This window comes from Hypomesus nipponensis, chromosome 10 (assembly GCF_054491055.1).
Source record: "Hypomesus nipponensis isolate SF chromosome 10, ASM5449105v1, whole genome shotgun sequence".
NCBI lineage: Eukaryota > Metazoa > Chordata > Actinopteri > Osmeriformes > Osmeridae > Hypomesus > Hypomesus nipponensis.
This window is the reverse complement of record NC_140370.1, coordinates 9,425,924-9,453,278: the sequence shown is the minus strand read 5'-3', so window position 1 is coordinate 9,453,278 and position 27,355 is coordinate 9,425,924. Positions and strand designations below refer to the sequence as shown.

At 39.4% G+C, this 27,355-nt stretch overlaps 3 protein-coding genes across 6 annotated transcripts; 1 reads left to right on the top strand and 2 right to left on the bottom strand.

Moving 5' to 3' along the window:
* Positions 1 to 1,883: 1,883 nt before the first annotated feature.
* Positions 1,884 to 7,712, bottom strand: trdc (T-cell receptor delta constant). The gene is made up of 5 exons (XM_084707581.1): positions 7,407 to 7,712; positions 3,314 to 3,602; positions 3,124 to 3,204; positions 2,859 to 2,973; positions 1,884 to 2,455 (listed from the first exon to the last, which is right to left on the bottom strand). The coding sequence occupies exons 1-4, from the start codon at positions 7,710 to 7,712 to the stop codon at positions 2,861 to 2,863; spliced, it is 789 nt and encodes a 262-aa protein (XP_084563707.1). The 3' UTR covers positions 1,884 to 2,455; positions 2,859 to 2,860.
* On the bottom strand, positions 5,276 to 18,550 carry smg7 (SMG7 nonsense mediated mRNA decay factor). 4 transcript variants are annotated; one of them, XM_084707900.1, is made up of 23 exons: positions 18,179 to 18,550; positions 16,737 to 16,768; positions 16,456 to 16,573; positions 16,071 to 16,203; positions 15,634 to 15,805; positions 15,472 to 15,543; positions 15,198 to 15,348; positions 14,805 to 14,940; positions 14,359 to 14,521; positions 14,035 to 14,191; positions 13,781 to 13,851; positions 13,476 to 13,536; positions 13,224 to 13,343; positions 12,654 to 13,071; positions 12,288 to 12,429; positions 11,766 to 12,169; positions 11,170 to 11,562; positions 10,019 to 10,168; positions 9,308 to 9,394; positions 8,909 to 9,065; positions 8,434 to 8,490; positions 8,003 to 8,160; positions 5,276 to 7,921 (listed from the first exon to the last, which is right to left on the bottom strand). In XM_084707900.1, exons 1-23 carry the CDS (start codon positions 18,202 to 18,204, stop codon positions 7,808 to 7,810), a joined length of 3,492 nt encoding a protein of 1,163 aa, XP_084564026.1. In that variant the 5' UTR covers positions 18,205 to 18,550; the 3' UTR covers positions 5,276 to 7,807. The 4 variants fall into 4 exon arrangements, with proteins under 4 accessions (XP_084564026.1, XP_084564024.1, XP_084564025.1 ...); XM_084707898.1 differs by having other exon boundaries at positions 8,434 to 8,604; positions 18,179 to 18,538; XM_084707899.1 differs by having other exon boundaries at positions 8,434 to 8,604; positions 12,699 to 13,071; positions 18,179 to 18,534.
* A 437-nt stretch (positions 18,551 to 18,987) lies between these two features.
* Positions 18,988 to 27,346, top strand: nmnat2 (nicotinamide nucleotide adenylyltransferase 2). Its single transcript, XM_084708005.1, has 11 exons — positions 18,988 to 19,313; positions 21,053 to 21,141; positions 22,098 to 22,165; positions 22,522 to 22,600; positions 23,220 to 23,343; positions 23,746 to 23,826; positions 23,928 to 23,972; positions 24,372 to 24,448; positions 24,772 to 24,873; positions 24,982 to 25,049; positions 25,244 to 27,346. The coding sequence occupies exons 1-11, from the start codon at positions 19,229 to 19,231 to the stop codon at positions 25,344 to 25,346; spliced, it is 921 nt and encodes a 306-aa protein (XP_084564131.1). The 5' UTR covers positions 18,988 to 19,228; the 3' UTR covers positions 25,347 to 27,346.
* The last annotated feature ends 9 nt before the right edge of the window (positions 27,347 to 27,355 follow it).

Genomic DNA, 27,355 nt, shown 5'->3' with positions numbered 1-27,355 from the left:
ACCTTATGAAACAATGGCATGATTGAGAAATAGGTATAATGAAGACAAAACATATGATATATTAGCACATTGAGTATGAAGTGTGTGAACATTGCAGTGTTTGCGAATGCAGTATTTAATTAATCTTACCGTTGTCTACAACTACTTTGGTTCCATGTCCAAAGATAATTTTGTTGTTGGAGTTCGTCACACAATGTATTCTTGCTGACTAAAAACCTGACTAATTTTGACTTCCTTTTCAACACTTAACATTAATCATGTATAAACTGCAGCTTTGCTTAATAATAGTTATTTAAGATTATAAATTGTAACAATTACCTGCTTCTAATAGGCTTTTTGGGGTATTTTGATGGATACTTTAGATTGGGGCCTTAACATCATAAACTTTTAAATCTATACCTCAATATTTAACTGTGTAGTATCAGCAGGGAGTTTATAAAAACAAAATGTTTTACATTGATGTAACTTTTGTTTGAAATGTTACCCTAGTTAGCCTCAAATGCATTTATCCAAAAATGTCATGGGCTAATTCATGAATCTGTTTCAAATATATTCCTGATGTATTTAACAGGATTTTAGAAAGACATCAACATAAAACTTACCTGTTTCCACATTCAATTTTGTTCCACTAGCAAAGATAAGCTTGTTTCCACTCTGAGCATTCACACTGAGCTACAACCCATGGCAATTACTCCTTTCAGAAAATGTGCCTTTAAAACTGACTATATAGACAGATTTGACAAGATATGCTGTTATCTTTATGGATTATGATAAAGATATTGCAAGGCATGTTAACAGTATTGTCCTACACTTTGTACATATCAACTATATTCAACAAAATTATAATACTTATCTGTGTCTAACTTTAGACTACAATTAATTGTAATAAAGTACAGCACTTACCATACTGCTCACTGATATTCACTTCAGATCCAAACATGCGCTTTTGGTCTTCATCTTCTTCACTAAGAGTGAATGGAAGAAATATGTTAAAATTAGACACTTCAATAAATGTAATATCTTAATCAACAATAACATTCATAAGAAATGCAGTTACCAGGTTTAGATGATACATTGTTTCATTCTTCACTACAACATTTTTAGAACATGTTCAGTGGTTAGCCTACTAATCAGCTATTACACACGTTCTTTACATTTTATCACATTTAATGGTATCTACAGCACAGTCAATTGGGATTCATAGCACACAAATCTTCATTGATCATATAGTGTCCAAATGGAATATAGGGACATTATTGTAGAAATTGTAGATGTTCCCTTACCTTTATAATGGCTGCAATAAGTCAACTTATTGTTGTCACCCTGTACTTAGTTTAAGATCCAAACGAAGACTACTGCTGTCTTGCAGTACTCATTTATACCTTTATTTATCATATCATCTTTGTCTTGTAGGAACCTCAAACCTAAATAGTGAACATACTTTTGACCTATTAGCCTACATTTCTCCACGGAGAAATGGCCTCACCGTGCCTCACCTGTGACCTATATTTCTATAGATCTGTAATCACTAACTTTCAGCATCATACTTTAAAAAATGACACATCACAAGTGTGTCAAATTGTGATGTGATTCCTATATGAAACGTTATGAGATATGCAAGTCACTCAAACGTTACTAAGATACAGCCTTTCTGCACGATTAGTATCATAATTGGGTACCAGAAGTAGTTGTATTACATCTGTATCACTTGCATCTGCTTTTTCTTTCTTATTTAACTCATGTTTATTTTTTTAGGGCTGTATTGTGTACATATGCATATGTACCCAAATGCAGAAAAGCAATGTATTATTTTTTTTATAATGCCAACATCAACACAATAACAAGCAGTATAAAATTGTATTTATTAAATCAACTATCTTTGTCTCCCATTCAAGTTAATACTCTACAGCTGTTACAGCACAATATGTATAAACTATTGCGGTATATTAGAATTTTGCAACTGAGTAAGCATGTACAGCAAGCCAATTAGTCTTACAGAAATGAGGTGCAAGATACGTAATTTGACGTATGTATATCTATAACTCCACTAGGGGGCGTTATTGCTTCATGGACCTTCTCTAGACATAATTTCTTCTCATTCACAAACTTGAATATTGAGTATAACAAAGCATTTTTACTTTGACACATTTTCTAATATGACATAATAATAATTAAATGCGTACAGTCAATAAATGTACTTATACAACATGAGATATATTAACCAACACATTTTACTTGAGATGTAGCATTGTAAGCAAGTAACAACAAAACAGGGAAGAAATTATAGGCAACAGTAACACTGACATAGAAGGGTAACATTTGTTTAATGTCTGTTGGTATCCTTGTTACCTCACCCGACACACAAAGCAACTGATCTTGCCATTTCTTGGAAGCCAATGTGTCAAGATCTTTATCAGTATTGTTTGGTTTGACTGTTCTTGTGGTTGCAAATGTGCTGTTGAAGAAATGAATAACATTTTCTTAAAGGTGGCCTATTTAATTTATAGGATATGCCATTAATATAATTATATTTAATTAATATCTAGTCATACAGTTGAATGTATAAAATATGTCTACAGCATGCACACTGCCAACAGACAAGTAGTGGCAGATAATATATTAGAAAAGAGAAAAATGTATAACTTTAAAAAATGGTATAATTCTTGTTCAATTATTTTAGAAGCAATGCCATAACTGAGCACTTCAGGATCTTTTGCACAAACCTACCTGACTGCAACTTTATTCCAGTATATTCATTATAAATATTAACACTGTAACAATTTATATTATACATTTCTTTTGATATTTTTTTTTGGGGGGGGGGCAAAGTCATTTAGAATGCACAACAGAATACTTACCACTAGAACACTAGAACCTTGACAGTTAGTAACACATTGAATGCGACCGCTTTGGCAAACACCACTCTTAATCCATTAACAAGCATAGAGGAGAAGTTGATCTTCATTATAAAATCTGTAAAAACAACAACAATAATATCACATATATAACAATCTGGATAAAGTTATTTCTATTAGCTTACTTAGGTTTTTATTAAATATCAGAAAGTAAGCAATAAAGCATTGACACCGTGTGTTCGTGGTGTGTAGGTGAAACAGTATTTACCTGCATATTCAATTTCATCAGCAATTGTTTCAACAGTACAGATAGATGCAAGAGTTTCAACTGTAGCTGCAAGAGTTTCCACTGCAGGAGTAAAACATGATTTTGAGTTTAGGAGGTTATTTTCTATTTCTGATTCTAGCAAAAGTGTTATTTTTCTGGACACTTACTACACAGATAATAAGAGACCCACCTGGCTCAACATGCGTTTTTCCAGAAGTGATGCCATTCATGCTACACGACTGTATTCTTTTGTTGGAAAATCCGGCAAAGTAGTAAGATTTGGTGGAGAAAGACATGACAGCCTTTTCCGTATTTAATGAGACGTTTGTGTTATCCTGCAGGGTTAATTGCATTTTTCCGTACTTGGGGAAGTAGCCAGTGGCGAGGCATACCTCTTCGGCATTACCACTCAGAGGAGTGAGGATGGACAGGGATGGTGGAATAGGACTTGTATCTAAAAAGTGAAAAGTTAAGTGACGCTAAAACTACTTCTCTCTGCCCCATGCATTTACACAAACTTGGAATTATGGATTTTGACCTCCATTTCAAAAAACGGTTGACACATTTTTATTTGAATGCATTCACAACAAATCTAATAAAGTAACTAGGTATTTGTAACACTGCTCGCTGATCCACATGAATAAAATGTCATTTTACACGTATTGCACACGTAATGCCATCTAAATTTGCCAAAGACACATCTCTCGACTCTCTTTTGGTTTTCATTTTGGCTTTTGATTCCTTTCACAAAACAATCTATTCTGCACTTTCATCAAATCAAATTACAATTACACAAATTACTTAATTCACTTAATAACTCATTATTGAAAATTCAGAATACTTACCCTTAGGATTAACGGTAAGAGAGATGCCTATTCCGAACGTACGTGGAAACCACTGTGTGACGGGCCACTGCAAAAACCTGTGACAAGACATTTGATCATAATTTACTTAAATAATCTCAACTCTACATTTTAATGATAACTCTATAGAAATTATTAAGATGCAGTATCTAACTATCTTTTTTATAGTTTGATACAAGTGACTATAACAGAGGTTATATTAATCTGTAATGAACTGACCAAATAAACTGAATTGTTTATGCTATAAAGAAAGCTGACCATCATCTTACCTTAACCTTAAAGCCAATTGTTTGCTAGTGGTCTAAACAAATCCATAGTTAAACTGTGATAGTCGATGAGTTGAAAATATATTGATGTTTAAGGTTTTTGTATGATGGTATATGCAAATTGAGTCACTGTGGTATATCCCACCCCACACAGTGAAACTCGCCATTCAAAAACCTTGAGTTCACTGTCAACCTTGAGCTAACAATTAATTCCTACATTGTTGCTTACTTGAACTTCCTTATCACATGTTTATGCAGGCCCCGTATTTTGTATGCTGTTAAATATTATACTGAAGATTACATGATGTTGCCTATCAACATAATTGTAAGGGTTTGTGAAAAAAGTCAAAAGAACGTAAATAAATAAAACAAATACCATAACCTTTACTGTTATGGTATAAAAAAAATTGGGGGGGGGGGGGGTCCCCATAGTTTGATACTAGTTACTGTAGCTGTAGTGTTTGTCTGTTGTAATTTTGATCTGTACTCACCACTGGGATGGGTGTTTGGAGTCAAAAATATTGGCTCAATTTGACATTATCAACAAAACAGCCATCTTCTCCTTAGTCTACATTCTCTCAGACACAGTGAAAATCTGATGTCATATGACATGAGTTTACACTGAAGTTGAACTCCATAATAGTTGTTATATTCATGTTCAGTTGGTTCTTGTACAGGCACCCATCTAATTTGAATCACTGTGGTATCCCAGTCCACACAATGAGATACTGCACAGCAAAAACCCTACAATGGGTTTGGTATGGATAAGAAAGAAACAGGTGACAGTCAACCAAATCTGAAACCACTATGGTTTCCTGAGTATGTGTGGTTGGGAGAGACACTGTCTGTGATAAATGATAAGTCAGCTTTTCTCCCTCTCTCCCCTCTCCCCTCTCCCCCCCCCCAGTGAGCAATGGAATAAGTGTGTAGATCAACATTTGTTATATACATTTTACAGCTGTGTGATACTGGAACAAAGGAAGGATGGAGTGAATACATCCTTAAAAAATGGTAACTCAGCAATAGGGAGACATGGTTTACTTTATTAAAGGCATAGCTGATTCCACCGTTTCTGAATGTCTACAAAAAGACAAAACACAAAAGCTCAGAACACAAGCCCAGCCCTGAATGAACAACATTCCCTCCAACAATATCAATATGCTCTGACATAAGTAACAGGGCAAAACATTCCCAACAACCTCTGGAGCCTTCTAACTGCCAAATCCTCATGCAGAGTTTGAAGTGATTCTCTCCTTAATAATGAACTTGAAGTAGGGCTCAGTGCTCGATGTTGGTCAACCGCACAGGGGAACTATCACTGCTGTCATCCTATTATTTCACGTATCCCACAGGATATAGAATGGAATGTAGTTACTGCTCGCATAGTAAGGTTCCTCTTCATCATCCGTTTGAATTATATTTAACTTAATAACCATAAGACACAGTCATAATAACCCTTTACAATGAGCAGATCCAAAAGGGAAAACAAAGCCAATTTTGTTCCAGCAGAGCTCCCCTGAAATGTTGATGTTTTTTTTCAGCTTCTGGCCAAATTCGTCCCAACATTCAGTCCAGTGTATTTATATTTTTTCCTTTTTTAAATACATTTTAATGCAACAAGAAAAGCACAATCACACAGAAAATAGACATCATTTGAAGTTGGCATTGATAAGATGTTCTCTACATGAAAATAAAAACACGCTTTCCCCTCATACAAGATATTCGATCTTCTGTGTAAACCCTTTAGATAAGTAATGACTTTTCCGCTGCCTAAACCATAAAGATGTAACTACTGTATATAATTATATTTCTAACCCTATCCAATAGTCAGTCTTCTCCTTAACGGAAAGAGTACAGCTGTGCTTCTACCCAGGAATCTGGAGAGCCTCTTGGTCTACCGATTGTCACTCAGAGCATCAGCATTTTACTCAAATCAGTTAGTCACCTGCTTTAAGTGTCACAATGGTGAAATAACAGTGAAAGTTACAGATAACGGATTGGTTGTCGGTGAAAAATCTTCACATCCCAACAACAAGATCTGTTAGTCACAGGTTAGTAGAGTCGAGCTACAACTAAAGCCCAGTCAACTTTTCAGGGTCTACAACAGTAAGAACCACTATCACGGAGGACGAAGACGTGTCTTTTCTGATGCTATTGTCAACTGTTGACATTATACAAGTGGTTTCAAAGAGGTTGCCAGATAACATTCTCAAACCAAGTCCAAGCTCATTGGAGTCTCACCTGTCCTCTGCCCTCCATCTCTACCAGCCCAGGTAAACTGGCTCGTCAGGCTTGTGCCCCATATTGCTGAACCAGCAGCGTTGCTGGACCCCATTTTGCTAGTTTTACCATTTCATGACAGTGCCAACCATGATAGTAGTTATAAAACAACACTGACCAGGCACAAAGAGAGCCAATTAAGCTGCTTAAAACTATTAAAAAAGGCAGGACATAAACAAAAGAAACAATTATGCAGGTAAGCTAGCGAGTTACACTTTACTCAAAGAAAGATGGGTAGGAAGAATGGGCAGAAGAGGGCAAGATGGAGGAAGGGAACATATAAATATAAAGACTTTCCCCGGTATGCAAACTACTGGACATATTTACCAGATATTTTATGAAGCTAAAACTGCTACGAACAAATCACAAAATACAGTATTCTAGTAATTGCAACCTCTATTGCAGCTAATTGTACTATCCCTAAATCTAGTCCTCATCCCCGTTTGTTTCCTCTTCCTGCTGGGTTGACATTCCCACGCTCAACTGACCTGGAGATAAACCATATCCTAATGAAACATTTACAAGCAATCCGCAGTCCAATTCAGCACTCCTGGAAATTGCTTCCATAGCATAATCTGCTTCCAAAACGCTTCTGTGCACAGTAAATGAGAGGCACACTTTTCCCCCCACACACACTTTTCTACCAACTCCATGACAACTCCTTCATTCCTTCATCCGTAACTCTGCTACAAAGAGCCCCTCGTCCTCCTCAGAGAAAAAGAAAATGAATTGAGAGATCGGAAAGATCAGTCTTTCTTTTTCACCACGTCTGCCCTTATAGGCCCACCTTGCCCACCCGAAACAACCCACCACACAACCCTCTGCTCTCTTGTACGGTAGGGAAAAATCAAGACAAAGACCGGTATGTCCACACCGAGAGCAGCGAAAGAGGAAATCTGGAGACGCCAGAGAAACCCAGTGTGAGATGGAAGATGACGTTGTCCCACAGGAGGCGTGGTGGTGGCAGTCCGATGGGTTTTTCAGTTTCCTCAATGTTATAGATCCTGCGAGTGTGCCCAGCAGTAGCTTCGTGCTCAGCAGCGCTGTGTGGGAGGTGCTCGCACGCTCTCCTTGCCTTGTTGAGGCACAGAGAGAGAGGGGACAGGGCTGCACCGTTCCTCGTCAGCCGAGGGGGGGAGTTTGAGCCTTGGTTGGGTCGTTCGCCTTCCCCAGCCTCCATATGCCGGTAATTCCGATTGGAGCTTGTTTTTTTTTAAACTTCTCCTTTCTTTTTAACGTACTCTTCTTGACACAAGTGCTTCTACTTGAGGCCCTTCAGTGTGGCGGGTTCATGGTTCCGTGGCCCCTTTGCTGCTTCTGCTTCTGCTGCATGAGGAGCTGCTCCAGAGCTGAGGGGCCCGGTTGCATCATGGAGCTGGACCAGATGGACTGAGGAAAATGGGAGAATGTTAAGGTTCACCCTTGTAAACTTTCAGTTTGATGTAGAGGGAAGGGGGGGACGTTTAGTACCTTCAGACTGTCCAGCAGCACTGCGGAGGAGTCCTCCATCGGTGTCTCCTGGGCGGCCCAGGAGTTGCTGGGCCCGCCACCCTGATGCCAGCTGTTTTCAGAGGTTGCCGATGACGCCGCGGCTGGCAAGTAGTCCAGACCGAACCCACTCACTGTTCCTGGCAAACGAGACAAGAGACACTCATTATCATGCAACATCCTTTTCGTATGTTGAGTCAGAGCAGAGGTCAAGACAAATCTTCAGAGATGTGTAGTAGATGGACTACCAGAGTACCGTTGAATTCAACTTGGATTAATTAAGGTAAAAAGGGGGTAATACAGTTTTGAAAATGTGTCAATATGAACATGTTCTTACTTGTTGAACTCAACTAAGGAATTAGTGAGACAGCACAAACAAGACAACAGATTTTAGGATTCAGAGAAGCACTCACCGGTCTTTTCCACCTTCCATCGGTCGACCATTCTCCTGTCCCTGCTATCAGGGGTCCCTATGGGACCGAAGTTAGAGAAAGGCATGGAGCCATGGTTGTGTGTGGGCGGAGAGGAGGGTAAACTGCTTGGGTTGGATGAGTGGGGGGACTGGCTTGCTGGTGTTGAGTGGTCTATCATGGGAGACATGAATAAGTATAAATGTAATTAACCAAAGGCCAAAGAGAATACTGCACTGCCAAGTCATGATTTGTTATGTCAATTCCTAAAGCAGTCTTATTTCAGTCATTTTATTTCGATACATTTTTCACGTGCCTTCATTGTACAGCGATTGTAACTTCTGTTTTGAAAGGCGCTTTTGAAATGAAATGTGCTTACTTACTGGTGTAAACTGCCATTTGTGGCAAACAGGTAAGGATTGGATAAGGATATGTTTCTTATTTGATTGAGGGCAACAAGGAGGAGAGAGGTGCGTACCTGAGCTGGCTGGGAGAGACGGGGACCAGGGAGTTCCTTCAAACAGGGAGTAAAGAGAGGGCTCCTGGTGCATCATGGGATTATCAGGTTTGGGGTTGGGTGCCATGTTTTTCCCATAAGCCTGGCTGAAGATGCTGTTGTTTTGATAAGAACTCTCCTAAAAATAAAACATATAAGGATCTTAAAGTCACAATACTCCAACTGTCAACTCCCCTTTAGTTAATGTTATAGAATAAAATGTTATAGTCCCTTGTACTTTCAGCCTAAACAAGGCAGACTACAAAAGCCTTTTATAGAGAACATGACTTGTGAATCTCAGATGCAGACGATATTTTCTTCAGACGTCAAAACAAGTCTTGAGGAAGGTCTTTGAAACATGAGCTTCCCCTGATAACTGACCTGGATTGGGAATCCAGATAAGGGCAAACGGGAAGATGACTGGTTGATAACCTCAGGTGCACTCTCCATTCGTAACTGGTTTGGCAACTGCAGAAAATAATTAGGAAGTGTAGAATACAATATTACATTCTTGTTATATGATTTCTGAACAAAATGACCTGCATACTTTATACAATTGACAGATGAGCAGATGACAATCGATTCAAGTGTTCATCAAGTTTCTACCCACAATGGTATATAAAAAGTCTAACCAATCAATCTTTAGAAAAACTAGTGGTGGTAAATAAATATTAACTAGACTTAGTGTATTTGAAATTGCGTTAGTGAAATCAAAATAGGGACACATTTTGAAAGAGGCTGATGCTGCTCCAAAGCATTTCACTCTTCTTATTTATATAAGTTTATATTAGAATTTTGCTGACTTGATGAAGGCTGCTTTCATGGTACACAAAAGATGATTTTTGCATGCTGTGAAAGCCACAATCTGGTAGAATAAATCTGATATTGAGTTCCTCAATTTGAAACAAGTTTGCAATTTGAGTGACGGAAAAGAATGAAACAATGGTTCACATCCAATTGCCAATGATTTACCGGTATTTATAACGTCAGCTCAGTTTGAAACTAAGACAGACCTACAGTACTTTCAGGCAAAAACACACAACTACAGATTGTGGCTTTAGGCCAGGAGGGTTGAGGATGAAGACTACATACAAATATGTTTCGTCCTGGAGCAGTGCTAAGAGGACCGGCCAAGGCCTGGTAGAAATCATGAGGCTTAGTAAAGACCAGCTCTTCCTCCTCCTCAAAATCTGCTAGACTTTTTAACAGGTCAGGAGGTAGAAGAGGCGAGCTCTTGTTGTCCTAGTGAGAGACGAAGCAAAAAGAAAAGAAAAAAAAGAGGGGAGGGGAAAAACAAAAGACAGAAAGAAGGAAAGCCAGTAAGATAAAGGTTGGCAGAGTGATAGTTAAGGCCCTTTGCACACTGGGTCCGAAATTCGTGTCCGAAATGTTCGCACGTTAAAAAATAAATACGACCTCACGTTATGTCAATTGCGCTTACACACTGCCTCCGAAACTTTCGTCCATCAAAAAAAAAAGTTAGGATCGGGTTCGATTTTCTGCGGTCCAGCATTTTGATAGCTTTTTTGGCAATTCAGAGCCACCGAATTCTGAGGCTGACGATTGCGAAAAAATGCATACAAAAATGTTGCACTCAGTGTGCAAGGGCCTTTAGGCTTAAGAATAAAGGGAAGCATGTACATGGTAGCTCAGAGGAAAGGTTCTGGTTGGTTTCCAGAAGACACATGGATGAGCCATAGTGCTTCGAATAAGAGCCCACATCAGGTCAGTCCAAAGCCCAAGGACTACTGACTCAGATGTGACAGATATGTTAAAGCTGTATTGATCAAAGTCCTCCAATTCCAATTTAAGTGAGCGTATCCTTCTAATAATTTGTGCCTTTTAAATTAAAATGTGCATTACTCAAATGCTCGATAAATACTGGCCCAGGATTACACTCACTGAAGTCTACAAAAGCCTGATAATGGCCCAATATATTTTATATGGTTCAAATGTCTGCAAACTGTTCGTAGTAATTAGTTATTGTAAAAAACAACAACCCAAATGATATTTTAAAAAATATATAATATTTATACTTTGCTCAAACTACATTATCTTTCATCAAGTTCCTTCAAGTCCCTCAGCAGCAGAAATGTTAGCAAAAACGAGAAGAAAAAGAAATCTGAAAAACATTTATGAAGCGCATCAGGCGAAGAACCCTACACGCCATCGAGAAACAAAACCACCCATAAAGTTCAGTGTGATTCACTTATAAAATAGCTATTCTGGAGTAGCCCACTCACCTCAAATGGCGGACCCCTGGACATGTTCTCATGATCTGGGCAGAAGCCCCCAGGCGGCCTCTTGGCCCCCATGCGCTCCCCCATCATGGGCCTGTTATCTCCCATACGATAAGGAGGTTCCCAGTAGAAATCCTGCATTTTCACATCAGGGTATTTCATCTTCTTGTCCATGGTGGGCTGCTGCTGATGTTGTTGTTGCTGAGATGATTGTGGTGGCTGCATGGGCACAGACTGGAGCTGGTGCTCAAAGAGCTTAAGGGGGTCCTGGGGGGGCATGTAGTATGGCTGCTGTTGGGACTGCTTTACGGGCATCTGCATGGGCATCTTCTGCATGGCGGACTGGGCCTGGTGCTGGCTCCACATCTGGCCTGCTTGCTCCGACACCTGCATGTACTGGTCAGGTGAGGAGGAGGAATCAAACAATTTTCTAACAGGCCTCCATTTGTCCTTGGGGAACTAAAACCTTTAAAGGAAGCGCCAACATCACAACTGAGCTAATACTTCCAATTGTTTTCTCAATGTGCCATTTAGAAAATCTATAGAAAGTAATTACATCATGTACTAAGGTAACCATTCCACCACAATAGACCATTTACCTGCTGCATCCCAGGATGGTGAGGGGGGCTCTTCCCCAGCTGTACTGGCTGTACAGGCTTGGTAGGAGACTGCTGCTGCTGGGCCATGGCCTGGACCTGGAGCTGGACAGACTGTGGCAGGGTCTGCTGAGACTGTGGCTGGCCCTGGGGCTGCTGGCCCTGGGGAGGGCACTGGTTCATGGGCCCGGGTCCTGTGGGCCCCTGGCCTGGTCCTGGTCCTGAGGGCCTCTGCTGACTGTAGGGAATGTGTGACGGCTTTCCAGCCTGAACCTGGTTGCCAGCCTGCGAGTGAGCAGCGGCTTGGAGGTAGGGCCCTTGGACGGACACGCCAGTTGAGAAGGCAAAGCCGGGGTTCATGGAGAACGCCACAGTGGGAGGGATCACATAGGCTGGGGGAGGAAACCCTGGGATGGAAGCAGAACTGAAATAAGCACCCACAAAAAAAACGACTTTGAAACATTATATATTGAAATAAAGTCAGGTTTAGGGGAAAAATTGTGCACATGAGCATGTATGTAGTACCTGGCCGGCTAGGCAGGGGAGGAAAGGCCCCAGGGTGGTGGATGGGGATCAACTGAGAGGAGCAGGTGGTCTGGGTCTGGGTGACTGGTGTCTTCCTGGCCTCAGACACAGGGGTCTTTCTCATTTCAGGCTGAGCTTTAACCTTCAAATACACACACGCAATTGCGTTTTTAATGAAAGACTCAAGTTCACTGCAAGTTAGTCAAAACACAAGTTGTTTTGTTTTCCTTGTTATTTAGTACCCTCCTTTGAAATGTGGCACGCAGCCCTATAACAAACACACAAGAACCATTTTCGCTGACAGCTCTTCATGCTTTGTTTCAACAAACAAGGTAACCGTAACAACAACAACTGCCTCCTGCCTACCTGTTTCCCTGCATCCACAGCTTTCTCGTGACAGTTTTTCTTTACCTCGCTCTTCCTCTTGCCATCGCGCCTCTGTTCGCCTTTCCCAGGGGCTCCATTACCCTTGGTGAAGTCCCGCCGCTCTTTCACTCCTTCCTTCGGTTGGTGGTTGCGGGTGGGATCCCGGGTCTGCTCCCTGGGCTTGATGTTCTCCTTGAAGGTCACCACAGGCCTCTCTCCACTCTCCAGGCTGCTGCTGGGGGTCTTGCCCATGGACAGCACCGACTTGAGGCCTGTGTTTCCCTCGTTGGGGGTCTGTTCACCGTTTGAGGACTCCTGGAGGACGGGCACGTCCTTCTCCTGGGGCTCCTCGACTGCAAGCTCCGGGATATCGGTTATGAAAATGAGCACGCCGTCGCTCGCCCTGCACTGGATCAGTCTGTAGAAATCACAAAGCAGGCCTGGTCAAACAGACTTTAATTTTGATTCAAACAACTGCTATGAGTAATATGAAAAGTCTTTTTGATTACGTGCAGGGTAATTTATAATAAATCTTGAATAATCGAGAGGGGGTGGCGGAGGTGGACTCACCCAGGATAATTGTCAGCCACCCACTTCCCCAAGCAGATGAGCCTCTGGTGCCTGGCTTGGACTGGCAGTCCATCTTTGTCGACAGCTATGCCCTGGTGCCCCTTAGTGAAATCCAGAGTCCTGAGCAAGGAAAAAAGATATATATAATTTAATTTAATTAAAGCTAAGCAAAGTCACCACAAAAGGTGACTCGCAAGTACATTTCTACTAAACAACATGAGTCTATACAATAGACACCCTATGAGAACTCACCGTAGAGCTGGCCTCAGGGCCAGGAAACCCTGCAGCTCAAACTCCTCCGGGAGTGGAGTCACTGAAAGAAAGATGGTGAAGCAGAGTTCAGGGAGCAGCAAAAAAAGGACATTTAAGGATTCATCTTTTATTTTTATTTTACGAAGGTGCCATAATGAAAGAAAATTAATATAGATTAAAAAAAATAATAACATCTTCTATCAATAGATTAAAATAGACAGCCAAACGTGTAGTACTTATGCTTAATTGTAATACATGAAATTGCTCTAGATAGAATTGTAGAGCTGATCTTGTATTCATATTACCTGAAGCGCAAGACACATCGTCCTCCTGAGGTTGGAAACTGTTCAGAATTGACACCAGCCATGGCCAGACACTGGGACAAGAATAGATGCATGTTTAAAAAAAAAAAAAAAAAAAAAAAGATGCATCAGTAAAGAAAATCTACTTAATCACATACAAAGATCCACATTGAACAACATTGCAACAAGCAGATGACAAGCTAAAACATGACACCTTGAGGCCAGATGTGGACAGATTAGGTAGAGAAAACACTTACTATTGCCTTTTGTCCACTGCACTGTCATGAAAAACGCTTGGACGTAGTTTGAGCCAGTCCAGGGACACCTTGATGGCTGGCAGTGGACACTCTCCCATAATTTCCTCTTTGTTCTTGTTCAGCAAGGCTCGGCTACACATGACACCCAGAAAGGACACTGTAAAGAAAGGAACAGGGGCATATTAAAAAAACACTCCCTTCAACTAGCCAGGCTAGCTTCTAAGACCAACACCAGAATATTGAGCACTAAATGATTCACACACTCAGGCTATCAATCCGTACTGTTATACCAATAGTATGAATTATCTAGAATAGTATACATACTGAAAAGACCAAGAAGCTGAAACCAACTGATCTGCTCGTCGGAGGTGTAGGTCTGGTCGTCCCCTTCGTTGGCTAGGTCTCTCAGGTGGTGCAGTTCAAACAGGTTGATGACTGTGATGTGGACCAGCTGTTGGGAGCTGAAGGCCTTCTGAAGAATCAGCTTCTGCAAAACAAAAATGACCATGGATGGTTGGATAAGCAAAGGAGTCCTCAGCTTCACGTGTGCACAGCTTGTGATATTCACTGACTCAAAACACACGAGGCCAACATAAGTCTGGCAGTTTATGGTATGGCATATTAAATGTGCCTGTCCAAGTAACTTAACCACACAGGTAGTACCAGGTTTGATTTTTCAATAATAAAAATATGCATGGGAAAGGTATGCTGCTTTTATTCATTTTTTACAGCCTGCAACATCTGAAAATGAGCTGCTATAAATGCTTTACCTGAAACTGTTCCTCCAACTTCTCCCTCAGATTGTTGAGCTTCTCCAGACTCTTGCTCAGGTAGACGTGACCATGGAACTTGATGAAGGCCTTGATGAAATCCGATACGCTCCACTTGGTTTTGACCTCATCGCGGCTAAGGAACAGACACATGGATCTAGCAAGTATAGAGACAAAATCCTAAACAATGTGGGCCCAGTTGGGTGCCACCACCAACACAGTTGGCGTCTATAAACAGCCGATTAAACTGTGCCGCTCTTAGTTTTCCTAACTCCCAAAAAAGTTGCATCATTCAACTTCAAACAAAAACACTGCAGTCAACAGCCTTAGCAATACCGCTTGGTACCCATTAAAAAACACTCCAGGAAGCTGCAATAAAGGGCTCAATCATACCTTTCCAAGGCTTTAGATAGGGCTTTCTGCAAGTTGGTGGAAGCTGCAGGGAAGGGGAACTTGACTGCAATGCTCCTGCAGTAGTAGAAGATAGTAGTGAGGTGGTCCCCTTTGGATGAAGCCAGGATGGCCAGCTGATTGTAAGGCTGACCTGTGACAATGGAGAAGATGATAGAAAATAAGAAACTGCCAGTTGACCTGTACAGTTAAATAGCTATGATATAGTTAAATGTGTAATGTTGAGCTCTGGTTCTACACAGAGGACTATACTCACCATTTGAGGGAACGAGTTGAGCTGCATGTCTGTAATAGGACTCTGCTTGGCTGGTTTGGTTACGATATCGTGCTATGAGAAAATGAAAGCAATTAGTATGGCCTAATCCTTTAGAGCATGGTTTAGGCGCATAACCAACACTAACAGTACTTCAGTCCTCACCAATGTCTCCAAGGTGGACAAGACAATGCTGGCAGATGTAAGAGCAAGAACTGGGTTGGGGTTTCACAATGCCGCTGGTGTTGGGTTGTTTATTGCTGATAATTCCAAGCTGAGATGACTTCACACGACTAGGCAAGTCCACATTAAACACAGTACACAGCTCCTGTAATAGCTAAAGAGAGATGTGTGTTAGTTACGCTTTGCTGTTTTCTATAATTCTATCATACAACAATAATGTAATATAGTTGTACAATGACATTATAATGTACCATATCAAGCAGTTTATGAAAAGGGACTTGATTAATGTGAAAGAGATCAGTGTGATGGATCATGATGCTGACACCAACCTTCATAACAAATACTGTTATTATGGTACATTTTAATTGACCATGAGAAAACCATAAGCATTAACAACAGGCAATCATGTAGCAACTCACCTGTGTATAAAATCCACTAGCAGCCTCAAGAAAGAGAGACAGGTTGGCCTGTACTTCACTTCTATTAGGATTGGCTCTGTTCTTGGCTTGACTCTGTAGTGTTGTTATTTGATTCTTAAAAGCATGGTTCCAACTGAAAAATGATATGTGATAATCAATAAAATCCTTGAAGGTCAAACTGACATGAGAAAACGTCTGCTGGACTAGTGATGGTTTGCTAATATACAACATTGTAATAACTTTCATGTTTAACTTAAAAGTATTATATATTAATCACAAACAAACCTCACAAAATAAATTGATGTGACCTTGAAACAATAAACAATTCTTGCATGTAAAAAAAGCAAGGAGCTCATAAACTATTACAAAGTTGTGGGTGACTTACAGATCTTGCTCCACTTTTTTGTCCAAAGCATACTCCAGGTCAGTCACTAGCATCTTCTGGTACAAATCCTGAAGGGCCTGCCTTGAAGTCCAGACCTCTGCAGCACCAAGCTTAGAATCTGGAAATAATAGGAAACACAGGCTTTCTTAGTTGTTTGTTTTGTAAAGAATGTCTATAATAGCAACAGGGGCCCCAGCCCATTGTTACACAGAGACAGAGAGATGAAATATAAGTGTATATGAACCGTACAAATGTGCAATAGGAGACATTCACACACATACCTGTCATGTCAGCCTTCAGGGCCTCTGCCTGCCTGCTCAAAACAAAGAGGACAACATTGTAACATTCACATTCACATCAATATCCAAAATGTACTGCTTAGGATGAGAAACAATCCTGGGAGAAAAAGATGAGTTACTTTTTCTTTCTGCTACTCTCTTCTTCTGTTAACCCTGTCACGCCGCATTATAAACTACAATGTTTCGTTCATTATTATTATTGCCTATTCCACATTATGCCTGGTTACTGTTTAAAAGGAAATACACCAGTCAATACTGTTTACCTTGAACGGAATGCAAATAAAATCAGTAACACAAATGGTACCACCATGAAAGTATAATAATAGACTATATTACTGTTTTCCTTAAATGGGATCATGTATACGACCTGACGACGGGATGCTAACACTGCTTGTGCGTTTAGCTGACACAATACAGTACAGTTTACACTGAGGAGCTGTTGAAGAGCATGGAGTAAACGTCAGCCATCTATCTGTCAAGTGAATTACTTGATGGCAAAACCGGATATTTTCAGCTAGCCTTCTAGCTTTTCAATAAAGAAAGCCTAGCAAGCTAACTCAAATGGCTAACATGAGCCAATCACTAGCACTGGGCTAGCTGTTTAAATGGTAGTTAGATGAATACCAGCAAAGTACGTAATTATAATCCTTGATAGTCTAGATAGCAAGTTCAGCTGGACCCCCATACATCACAATTGCGCAAAAATCAACAATGAATAGAGCTATGGTAGCGATCTAGATAGAAACGTTAGCATCAACTACGGCCTATAGAACCTATGCATGTTGTTGTGTTAGCTGGGCAGCAGCAAGCTATGTTGCTAGCAACCTAAAAAAGGTTGATGTTAGGCTAACCACTGTGTTCACTCATTACAAGCAAGATAGCGTTAGCTTCAAATGGACAAGCTGCCTTCCAATTGCAATATTAGTGTCTAGCTTCAACGGAACACTGGTAATGGATCTGTTGAAAATTGTACAAGCTACTGTTAGACTAGATACCTAACGTTAAGATTATGGTTAGGCGCCTGGGTTTTACAAGCTAGCTAGTTACGCTGGATTTTAAATCTAGCGCGCTAGCCAGTTACATGTAGCCTAGTAGCTAGTAGTAGTTCCTTGCTAGTGGCAGCTAGGGAAAACATTATCATAATAAACTAAGAACTAGCCAGTACCTGTCATCGGACTATTAGCAACATACGTTTATTTGCACAGCCAACATTGATTAGCAACACACAAAGTCCGTTTCATTATGTTGTTGTTAGCTCTAGAGCTACCGCTAGCACCACCGGTGTGTTTCTAGTTTGCTAGCTAGCGAAAAGGAACCAGTTTCCCCTATCTATAGAGTAATGCCACAAATATAGTTTATGTTTAAGCTGGATATCTCAAATACAGCATTTGAATTGTACCGAAAACATTATTTCACAAATGTACCGTAAATATTGGGCGCAGAGGTTCATCCTGCCCGATCGCCGGTCTTTTAGACAACGACTGGTCCAGAAGCAAGAGCTACTCCCGGCGCCATATTGTTCCTCTCAGTTTCATTTAGCAAAGCAACCAGTCCAAATGTATTATAGCTTGCAACATGCCATCCAAAACAGACAAGAGGGGAGGGTGGTTTGGCGTCACATCGGCTTTGCTAGTAGACAAGGAAAGGCAACTCACAAATAATTATGGAGGATTTATATCCTTTTCATCCAGACTCAAGTCAGTCAATAAACTGGTAGGCCTAAATGCCGAGTTTAGGAGTCAATAGGCATATGTGTAACTTTATGTTGTGGTTATGTTGTAATGTCTGTGTGTAGATACAGACCAATGGCCCGGGCTCCTTGAAAGGAAACTGATGTGGAGATGGAAGAACTACACCTAAACTTCAGCTACTTGTGCTTTGACTGATTTCCCAATTTATCGAAGTGTGTTAGTTATGATTGTAAGATAATGTCAGTGATCAATTAGGCCATCTGCACCACAACTAATCAACCCCTTTATATGAATATTTGACTAATAACTAAACAATTTAGAAACGATGCCAAGTTATATATTTATTTTTTTAACAATTATTGGACATAGCCTAATTGCAATCTCTAATCTCTGTTGCAAAGTACTAAATTCTGAAAACAAATGTCTCCTAAAAAGCAACAACCCCAACTCAATGAAAAAAGCCTTATTAGAATTGTCAACAGTCGAAGGATTAAAAAAACATTCTGTTGGTGGGCTATGTGTTTCTTAACGCCATGGATGTGTGGTGCCCCGTATTTTTTTCTGTATGCCTATTTAAAATGCAAAAAATATGAGCGTTGTGATTTTCATTCCTGATGGCCTTTGGTCCTGCGCCTTTAAAACGGAGAGTGCACTGACGCTCCCATCTTCTAGAGAGGACACTGCCGCAGCTAAATGAACCTCGCCTCTCACTGCGGTTGCTAACAGCAAAACAAAGGAAAACCAATCATCAGTTTTAGGAAAATAGACGAAGACAAAGTTATAATGACCGAGATCACAAAAACCCACGTAATTTTGCTTTCGTGTGGAAGTTTTAACCCCATCACCAAAGGACACATTCATATGTTTGGTAAGAAAAATTGCGTTCTTACTTTGTACAAGGTAAGAAGGTACCAGATGTTTTGTATGATCAGTCTGTTGGCAGCAGGTTGTTCTTTAACCAGAAAGACATTTAGTTGTCCAAATCTCTTAAAAAATATATAGGCTATATGTTTTTATCGCATTGTGTTATGTTCGGCGTAGACTTGGAATCGCTGTCCAAGAGGTGGGTGCTGAAATGGGCGACGGCCTCAGAGACGAAAATATGAATGAAACAAAATTAAGATGATCTTTGTTATCATTTGACAATTAACAGTGGGCAAGTTAACTCGTTTTTATTTGATTGAATCAACGACTGCTTGTAGGCTCATTCGTTTCAGCGCACATTAAAATAACTGTGCTGCATAGACCGATCATCGCTTGTGAAGACAGGGAGTGAATTAAACAAGGTGTTTCCTCTTCAATAAATGTCAAGGCTAGATACACTAAATGTTTATTATACAAGATTGATCATGTAGTGGGTAGGCTACATGCGCCCTTTTGAGGAGGCCTAGGTTCTTTTGTTGAATGTTCTGCGTCACAAAAAAATAAGTAAACCATAGGATGCCACCCTGATCCTGGAATAATGTCAAACTACAAGATCATTCCATCAGAGAAACGTCAGAATGACAAAGAAATAGGCCACTTTCATGGATTACGTTTTACGAATTTAGTCTTGCGTCAGACGCAAATTGCTTTTTTGGGATTATGCTTGTGTCTGCTATTTTCAACTCGGAAAACTATCCAAGGGCCATATGTTGATGGTTTATTAGTGGTTTTCACCAATTAGAGTCTGGATTCAATACCAATATTAATTGGATATATTTATCTTACTCTTTTTCAACACTCACTTTTATCACTATTATCTTCACTATTATCTTGGTGTGTCACCAAGTGTGTCATTTGTTTACACCAGTTACACACTACATGCCTTCCAAAGTTGATTTAAAGTGTGATTGTCATACAAAATCAGAATGGTGGAATAGTGCACACTATCCTATAACGGTGCACTTGTAAATGTATGCTATTTACAATCAGAATGCAGTTTAATATAAGGCACAGGAAACTAAGTGAGTGAAATGCAGCAGATAGGAAAACGTGGAATATTATTAGACAGTGCCTTTATGTTTCAGTGGCCTACTTTTTCCAACTACCTTTTCACGTGACATATTTAATGTTTTCTTGAATCTAGGTCAACAGTCAAGGTGCCTTGTCATAATTTAGAGAATATTATATTTGATAGCTGTTGTTTATTGTTTGTCTGAAAAATGTATTGTTTGTTAACCACCATGTAAAACTATTTCAATCTCGTTAGGATGCATGATTATTGCCTTTCTGGATGTAAGAGATGGATTATTGTGGCATCCCTTTCTTTAGAGAATGTATAGGTACTGGGTTTCTCTGTACACTCTGTAAAATTGTCAATGGTTTATGAGTTTCTGGATAGGTCTTACATTCTAGAATCCAAGAAAACGTTTTATCTCTCTTGCTCTGTGACTTGAAAAACATGGAACAAACATGCTTTGATTTACATGTTTGGGTTTCTCCCCCATAAAATGGGGGCCCAAGCACAAACCCCTTTGTGTATAGATGAATAGATGCCCTGGAGTTTGAACAAAAGGCCTTCATCAATCAACTTAAAACAGAAAAGGGTCATTACTGTCAGTTAATACTGCCTAAAAGTTTTACTTAAGTTTGGAATTCAAGAAAACCTCTTCTACTGTTTTTCAGAAAAAGCTAGAGAATATCTGCACAAAACAGGCCGCTTCATTGTGATTGGGGGCATCATCTCACCTGTACATGACTCCTATGGCAAACCGGTATGAGTTTATTTCATTATGTATCTATGTTTCTTTGAATTGCTTATGTATGTTTGAAATGGTCCTATACCATGAATGATTGAAATGGGTTTGTTTACCTAACCAGTGGTTAAGAACTAAGAAGTGTTTCCTCACTGAATATTCTATTGGGCTCTTTTTAGGGTAAAAAATATTTACATGGATTTGTACATCTGTTGAGTCAAAATCATTATAGGAAAAACATTAAGGCACTGTTTGAGGTGCATTAAGGCGTTGTTTGAGGTGCATTAAGGCACTGTTTGAGGTGCATTAAGGCGTTGTTTGAGTCACAGTCAGTGCCTCAAACAGCAACATCTTGGACTACCAATCAGAGGGCAAACTTAACAAAGCCATAAATGGTCCTAATTTCCACAAAGGATTGACCAGTTTGTGTGGCCCTGTTCATACACGCACTAATGCAACACCCATATTGTGGAGGCCATCTCTGGTACAATCTTCATCCAGGCTCCTGAGTCTTCTCTAAAATTAATTTAAAGCTTGTCCTAGTTTTTCTCTCTCGAAACAGAAACAGAGAATACATGAATAATAAATGTTTGAGCAGCATTTTTTCAGTCAGATCATGAATCTTCAACACTTGAAATAGATTTTCTTCCAGTCAGGCAAATAAACATTGATTGGATCAAGGGTAAATTTGGTGTAAGATGACTATTTTACATGCTTACTGAGGTAGATAGTTTGAGACCATTTGAATGCATTTTTTATCACTTGAAAGACATATATCTAAACCCAGCTACTACAGTCATTGACTTCTGTCATCAAAATATATTTAATATAAAGTATGTCTACACAGACATACTTTATGTTAGATATATTTTAATGAGGGGAAATGAAGACCTGATACTCCATGACCATGTTGTACACGTATACATGCTGGCATCTGACCAAGTGTTTAAAAGATTTGTTAATTGTGTTCATAGGGCCTGGTCACAAGCAAACATCGCCTCACTATGTGTCAGATGGCTGTTCAGTCTTCTGATTGGATTAGGTGAGAAACTATGCAGTAACCATTTATTAATTACATGTTCTCGTTTTACTCAAATTAGTATTAGAATGAGTAATTACTAATCAAATTAGAATTAGTAATGTTTGTTTTTTTAAACACTGTAGCAAGTACTGGTTTTATACACAATCAACAAAAGGACAACTATACCATACTGTACCTAGCCAACATGCAGCCAACACCACTACTGATGAACAGATGAACATGATTGAATTTGGGAGAACAGTAGCACAAGAATATCATGTTTCTAACTTCAAGAAATTGGGGTAGAGGGGCACTTGAAGAGGTGTTCATTTCTAGACACAGAAATATTAAGATTGTTAATCTCCCATTTTATGCAGAGTGGATCCCTGGGAGTGCTTTCAGGACAAATGGCAAACTACATGCAGTGTTCTGGAACATCATCGTGACCTTATGAAGGTAAGGTCTGTTAGTGTCACACTACAACATTTGAACAAGGACAAAGATACAGGCAATTCTCTTAATACAAATAGAATTATTGTACAATAGTTTAATGTGTACTAATGATATTAAAGTAATTCACACTGATATGCTAACAAGTATAACATTCCCTGTATATAAACTTGGATAGGCAATTCAAAGCTAAGTAAAAGCCAAACTAACAGATCAAACTAATAGCACTACATTTTTTGGTCTTCATTAATTGTAGACTTGAGTGGTGTGGATCTGTTCATCGAGTGCAAGTTTGACAGATTTCCAAGCTACAAGTGTATGCAAATGGTCATTATTGCTCGACCAACTAGCTATTTGGTGTATATGTCATTTTTGAGTTTTTCAACTATGAAGATGGCCAGCCATTTAACCCATTTTTATTTTGATATCTTATACACGAATCGTTATTATAGGTATTACCCAGCAGTTGTTACCATAGCAACAATACTATACTATCACCTCTCCTGTAAAAAAACATTTATGTTGGAATTGTTTAATTAAGATATTGACTACCTATGTATTTTGCTAGCAGACAGAAGCAGAGTCCAATATCTGAAACAGCTGGTGTTTTTTCCTTCATCCACAGAGAGTCACAGGATGTATTCTCTCCAATGTAAACACACCCTCCTCAACTCCAGTGATTGGCCAGCCACAGAATCAGAATGCAACAATTTATCAAAACCATAGCAATACAAACAAGCCTACTGCCAGTAAGTGTGTACTACACATTTATCAAAAATCTCAATTGATTGCAATGTGCATTTTTGGTAAGAAACAAGGAAGGTGCAACATCAGACATCGTGAAACATCAGACCTAGATAGACTGAGATGTTCAATGTTGCATTGACCATGCCTTTGATTACCAGGAACTTGCATTCGAAGTTTGCACTCATGCAACTTGGTTCCATTGTAGCTAAGACAAGCATAACATATTTTAACTGTTTGTTAATCTTATTCTTACGTTTTGAGGCTGATTCAAATAAAATGTAATGTAAACAAACAATTGTAAACAATACATGTACTGGTTAATATTGTCTCCCTGAATACATTTTTCTCATTCAGTATTTTAGTTTGAGAAATGCATTCAGATTGCTGTACTTTTACCTGTTTAGTCAAGCTGTGGGGTAAGATGACTGAGAACTTTGGAAAAATCTGCTGTGTTCGCCCCCACATTGAACGATTCACCTTTGTGGGTAAGTAGAACTGAATACCAGAACTGACACTTACGTAGGCGTGTGCATACTACCAACAACACTGACAACTACTAACATTTAGTTCAATTCTATTTCTGAAGATGAAAATGCAAACCTTGGGACTGCAATGCGATATGAAGAAATAGGTGAGTTTTTTTGTGTTGTTTTTCTTGTGCTGTTGTTGCAAACAAAGAAAATGTAATATTGTGGTTGGGTGATATGGGGATAAAACCATCAGATCCAAATTATGTGCTGGGTACTCTTTGCCTTGGCAAAGGTTTGGATGTCCTCCAACTGTTTCATTCTGAAATCTGATGATATTACTGATCTTGTCTGTCATATGGTTCCCTCTCATGTTACTGAAGCAGAGGCTTTCTTAAAATGTAATTAAATATATTTTTGTAATAACATCCCGTATTTCGTCATGTATTTCTTCCCTTTATAGCCTGTTTGTAATAATCCTGTTGTTAGACGTTTCCTCTCCTCTCCATGAGCCTTTTACTGGTTTGTTTACTGGGTGTCTTCCTCACTGCTTGTCTGTCCAGAGTTGCGCATCTTGCTCCTGTGTGGCAGTGATCTTCTAGAATCCTTCTGTATCCCTGGCCTGTGGAAGGACAGTGATGTAAGGCCACTCATTTAGCCTTTCCCATCTCTCCTTTCCTCCGCCTCTTCCCGAACAATTGAGAAAGTACCATTCTTGTGTCACCCACGGTTAAATGAATTTCTTTTAGCTTTCTTATTTTTCTTTATTTTTGGGACCTATGTATGTTTACCTATAAGTATCTTAAAGTACTCAGAGGAACAGAGGGACTGGGTATCGAATAACTGATGGAATACAAAACATAGATGTTTTAGTCATGACTAAATCATTCATATTGTTACAAGATTACAAGTATCTCAACACACCTGAAGGAGGGCTACAGTATTCTATGTTATGATCCTCAGATGGAGGTGATTGTGGGGGATTTTGGCATTGTTGTCGTGCCCCGAGATGGAGTTGACACAGAGAGGATCATGAACCACTCCTCTGTGCTCCGCAAGTACAAGGTCAGTGCATAATAATATGATTTTTTAAATGTCATTAATGTCTCTTTTACTGTGTAAACGTTTCCTTATTGTGATTATGCTTGTTTTAAATAATACATTTGTTTTCAGGATAACATCACTGTGGTAAAAGATGATATCAACCACCCCATGTCCATCGTCAGTTCAACCAAGAGCAGGTAAGCGTTGATTTGTATATTTTGTTCAAATTGCCATGAAGATTTCTACTTCTCTATTGCATAATTATTCATCTGTTTCTTAACATGTGGACATCTTGGTCCAAATAGAGCACTTCTGTATATGTGAATAGAAGAACAAGTTGATAAAACCTGACCTCTAACCTCTTCCCTCTACCCACCCCTTTTTCCTGCAGACTGGCTCTGCAGCATGGAGATGGTCATGTGGTGGACTACCTGAGCCAACCAGTCATCGACTATATCCTGCAGAGTCAGCTTTACATCAATGCCTCTGGATAAGAAAACGCACCCACAGTACTGGCATGAGAAGGGGGAAGAATGATAAACACGTTTCTCCCCCCACCCCCCAACTTCCTTGTCTGTCTTCTGTGTGAAACGTATACTCCTCTTGAGCTATTGCTTTTCCATACAAAAGGAGCATTAGGTATCAATGTCCCTTCTTACTGTATCATGGTGACTCATCGGACCTGTGGATGTACAGCAAGGTGCCTGAGGACTGAGGACAGGTGGACCACTGGCATTGCCCAAGCATGATTTAGTTTGCCTTCAGTGCCAGGTGGGTGGGGGTTTCCTCTTTTTCTACCATGCCATTGGTTCTGAAGTGTTAACTCCACCTACCCGGCAAATTGTGTGAATTAAATCAAACACACCTTCTGTTGTGGTAGTGTCATGTGGTCATTGTGAGCTGGAGGATGATTGTATGGTATACAAAGAGGTAGTGAGGATGGCAACTGAATGTTGGCCCTTTGTTGTTAATTTGACTGTAGATTATTAGATTGCATGCTTAAAGCGTTTGGTTTGGCATGAGTGCTTATGTACTTCTTAGGAATTACTTATTGTAAAAGTGTTTACTGAAAAACACCTATCGTGGGGACTATCCACCCATTACGTCATTTTATATTTACTGTACGATCTTTGAGAAAACACCTGTATCCATGTCTCTTTGAAATTGTACATGGATACCTAAACGTTTTTTCTGTAGTGGGCATTATTTCAAAATGTACAACTGTTTGCACATGACAGAATTATTTTCACATTGATTGTTTTTGTGGGTAAAATACCTTTTCTCCTATTCACCATAATAAGAAATACCACAGTGCAGAAAAAAGTTACCTTTTTGTTATTTTCATGTGCTACGTACATTGCTTCTTGGGAGTCTGTCTGGAATAGTGTTCAGAATAGTGTAAATCTAAATTGTAACAGCATACATTGTATACAGGAAGTCCCTTTTAATGACCATAAGAATGGATTCAAAGATTGTCTAATTATTACTTGCGCTGTCATACCATTAACCTTAAATAAATTAATAAAAGTGCACTGACATTAAAAAGCAAAGGAAGTGGCAACAAAGATTGCTGCCTATCATGTTGCAGTACCCAAGATAGTCAAGCCATGGAATTTAATATCAGAGATTCAATTAGAGAAAGGATGGTATTACAGGGATATAAATATGTAATCGGTTGTGAAAATGTTGTCAAGAAATGCTGCAAAATGATGCTAATAATGTCTCACATGTTTTCATTGTGACTGAAACATCTTATATACATGTTTGAATGTGTACATGAAGCTAATGAGAAAAAACAATACATTCCAGTGCTTACAGCAAATGTGATTTTCACATAAGAGTGAAGTCACATAATGTACAGGAAATGTGACTACATTATCTAGTTGTTAGTGTGTCGTGTGCACCAGTGTTGTGACACACAAGGCTATCACTGTACTGCAGCATATTGCATAACACTGTGCACAGAAATGCTTTAGATCCTCAATACAAATACTTCATATCCTTTACTGCTACACTGACATAAATAATTTTGTACTTGAGAATAGAATAGGAACAGTGCACAATATGACTTCTACCAGATTGTTTTTCTACATGCTTCTCTTGAGTATGCATACCTAAATCAGGATCTCTGCAGGCTACCCTTGTAGAATACTTACTATCACTGATTTTTCATACTTCAAAAACAACGTGCTTTGGGGGAAATAAAATGTAAGAAAAAGTTGCATTGTCATGACACTGAAGTTGATAGAAGTGCTGGACGATTTTTATTGAAAAGCTAAGATTTAGTTATATCTAATTTGGGGTTTTATACCAAACTTCTCTCATATTATATTCTCATATTGAAATCTTATCATTTTATTTTGGCAGTGTTCTATAGCAGTGATCCTTAAATATGTAAACATTAATACAATTCTTTAGACAACATGAAATCATGCTGCTTTAAAAGGACAAATGTCTGAGTATGAAGTTTATACATTGTACCTGATTTGTGATTTGAGACCTC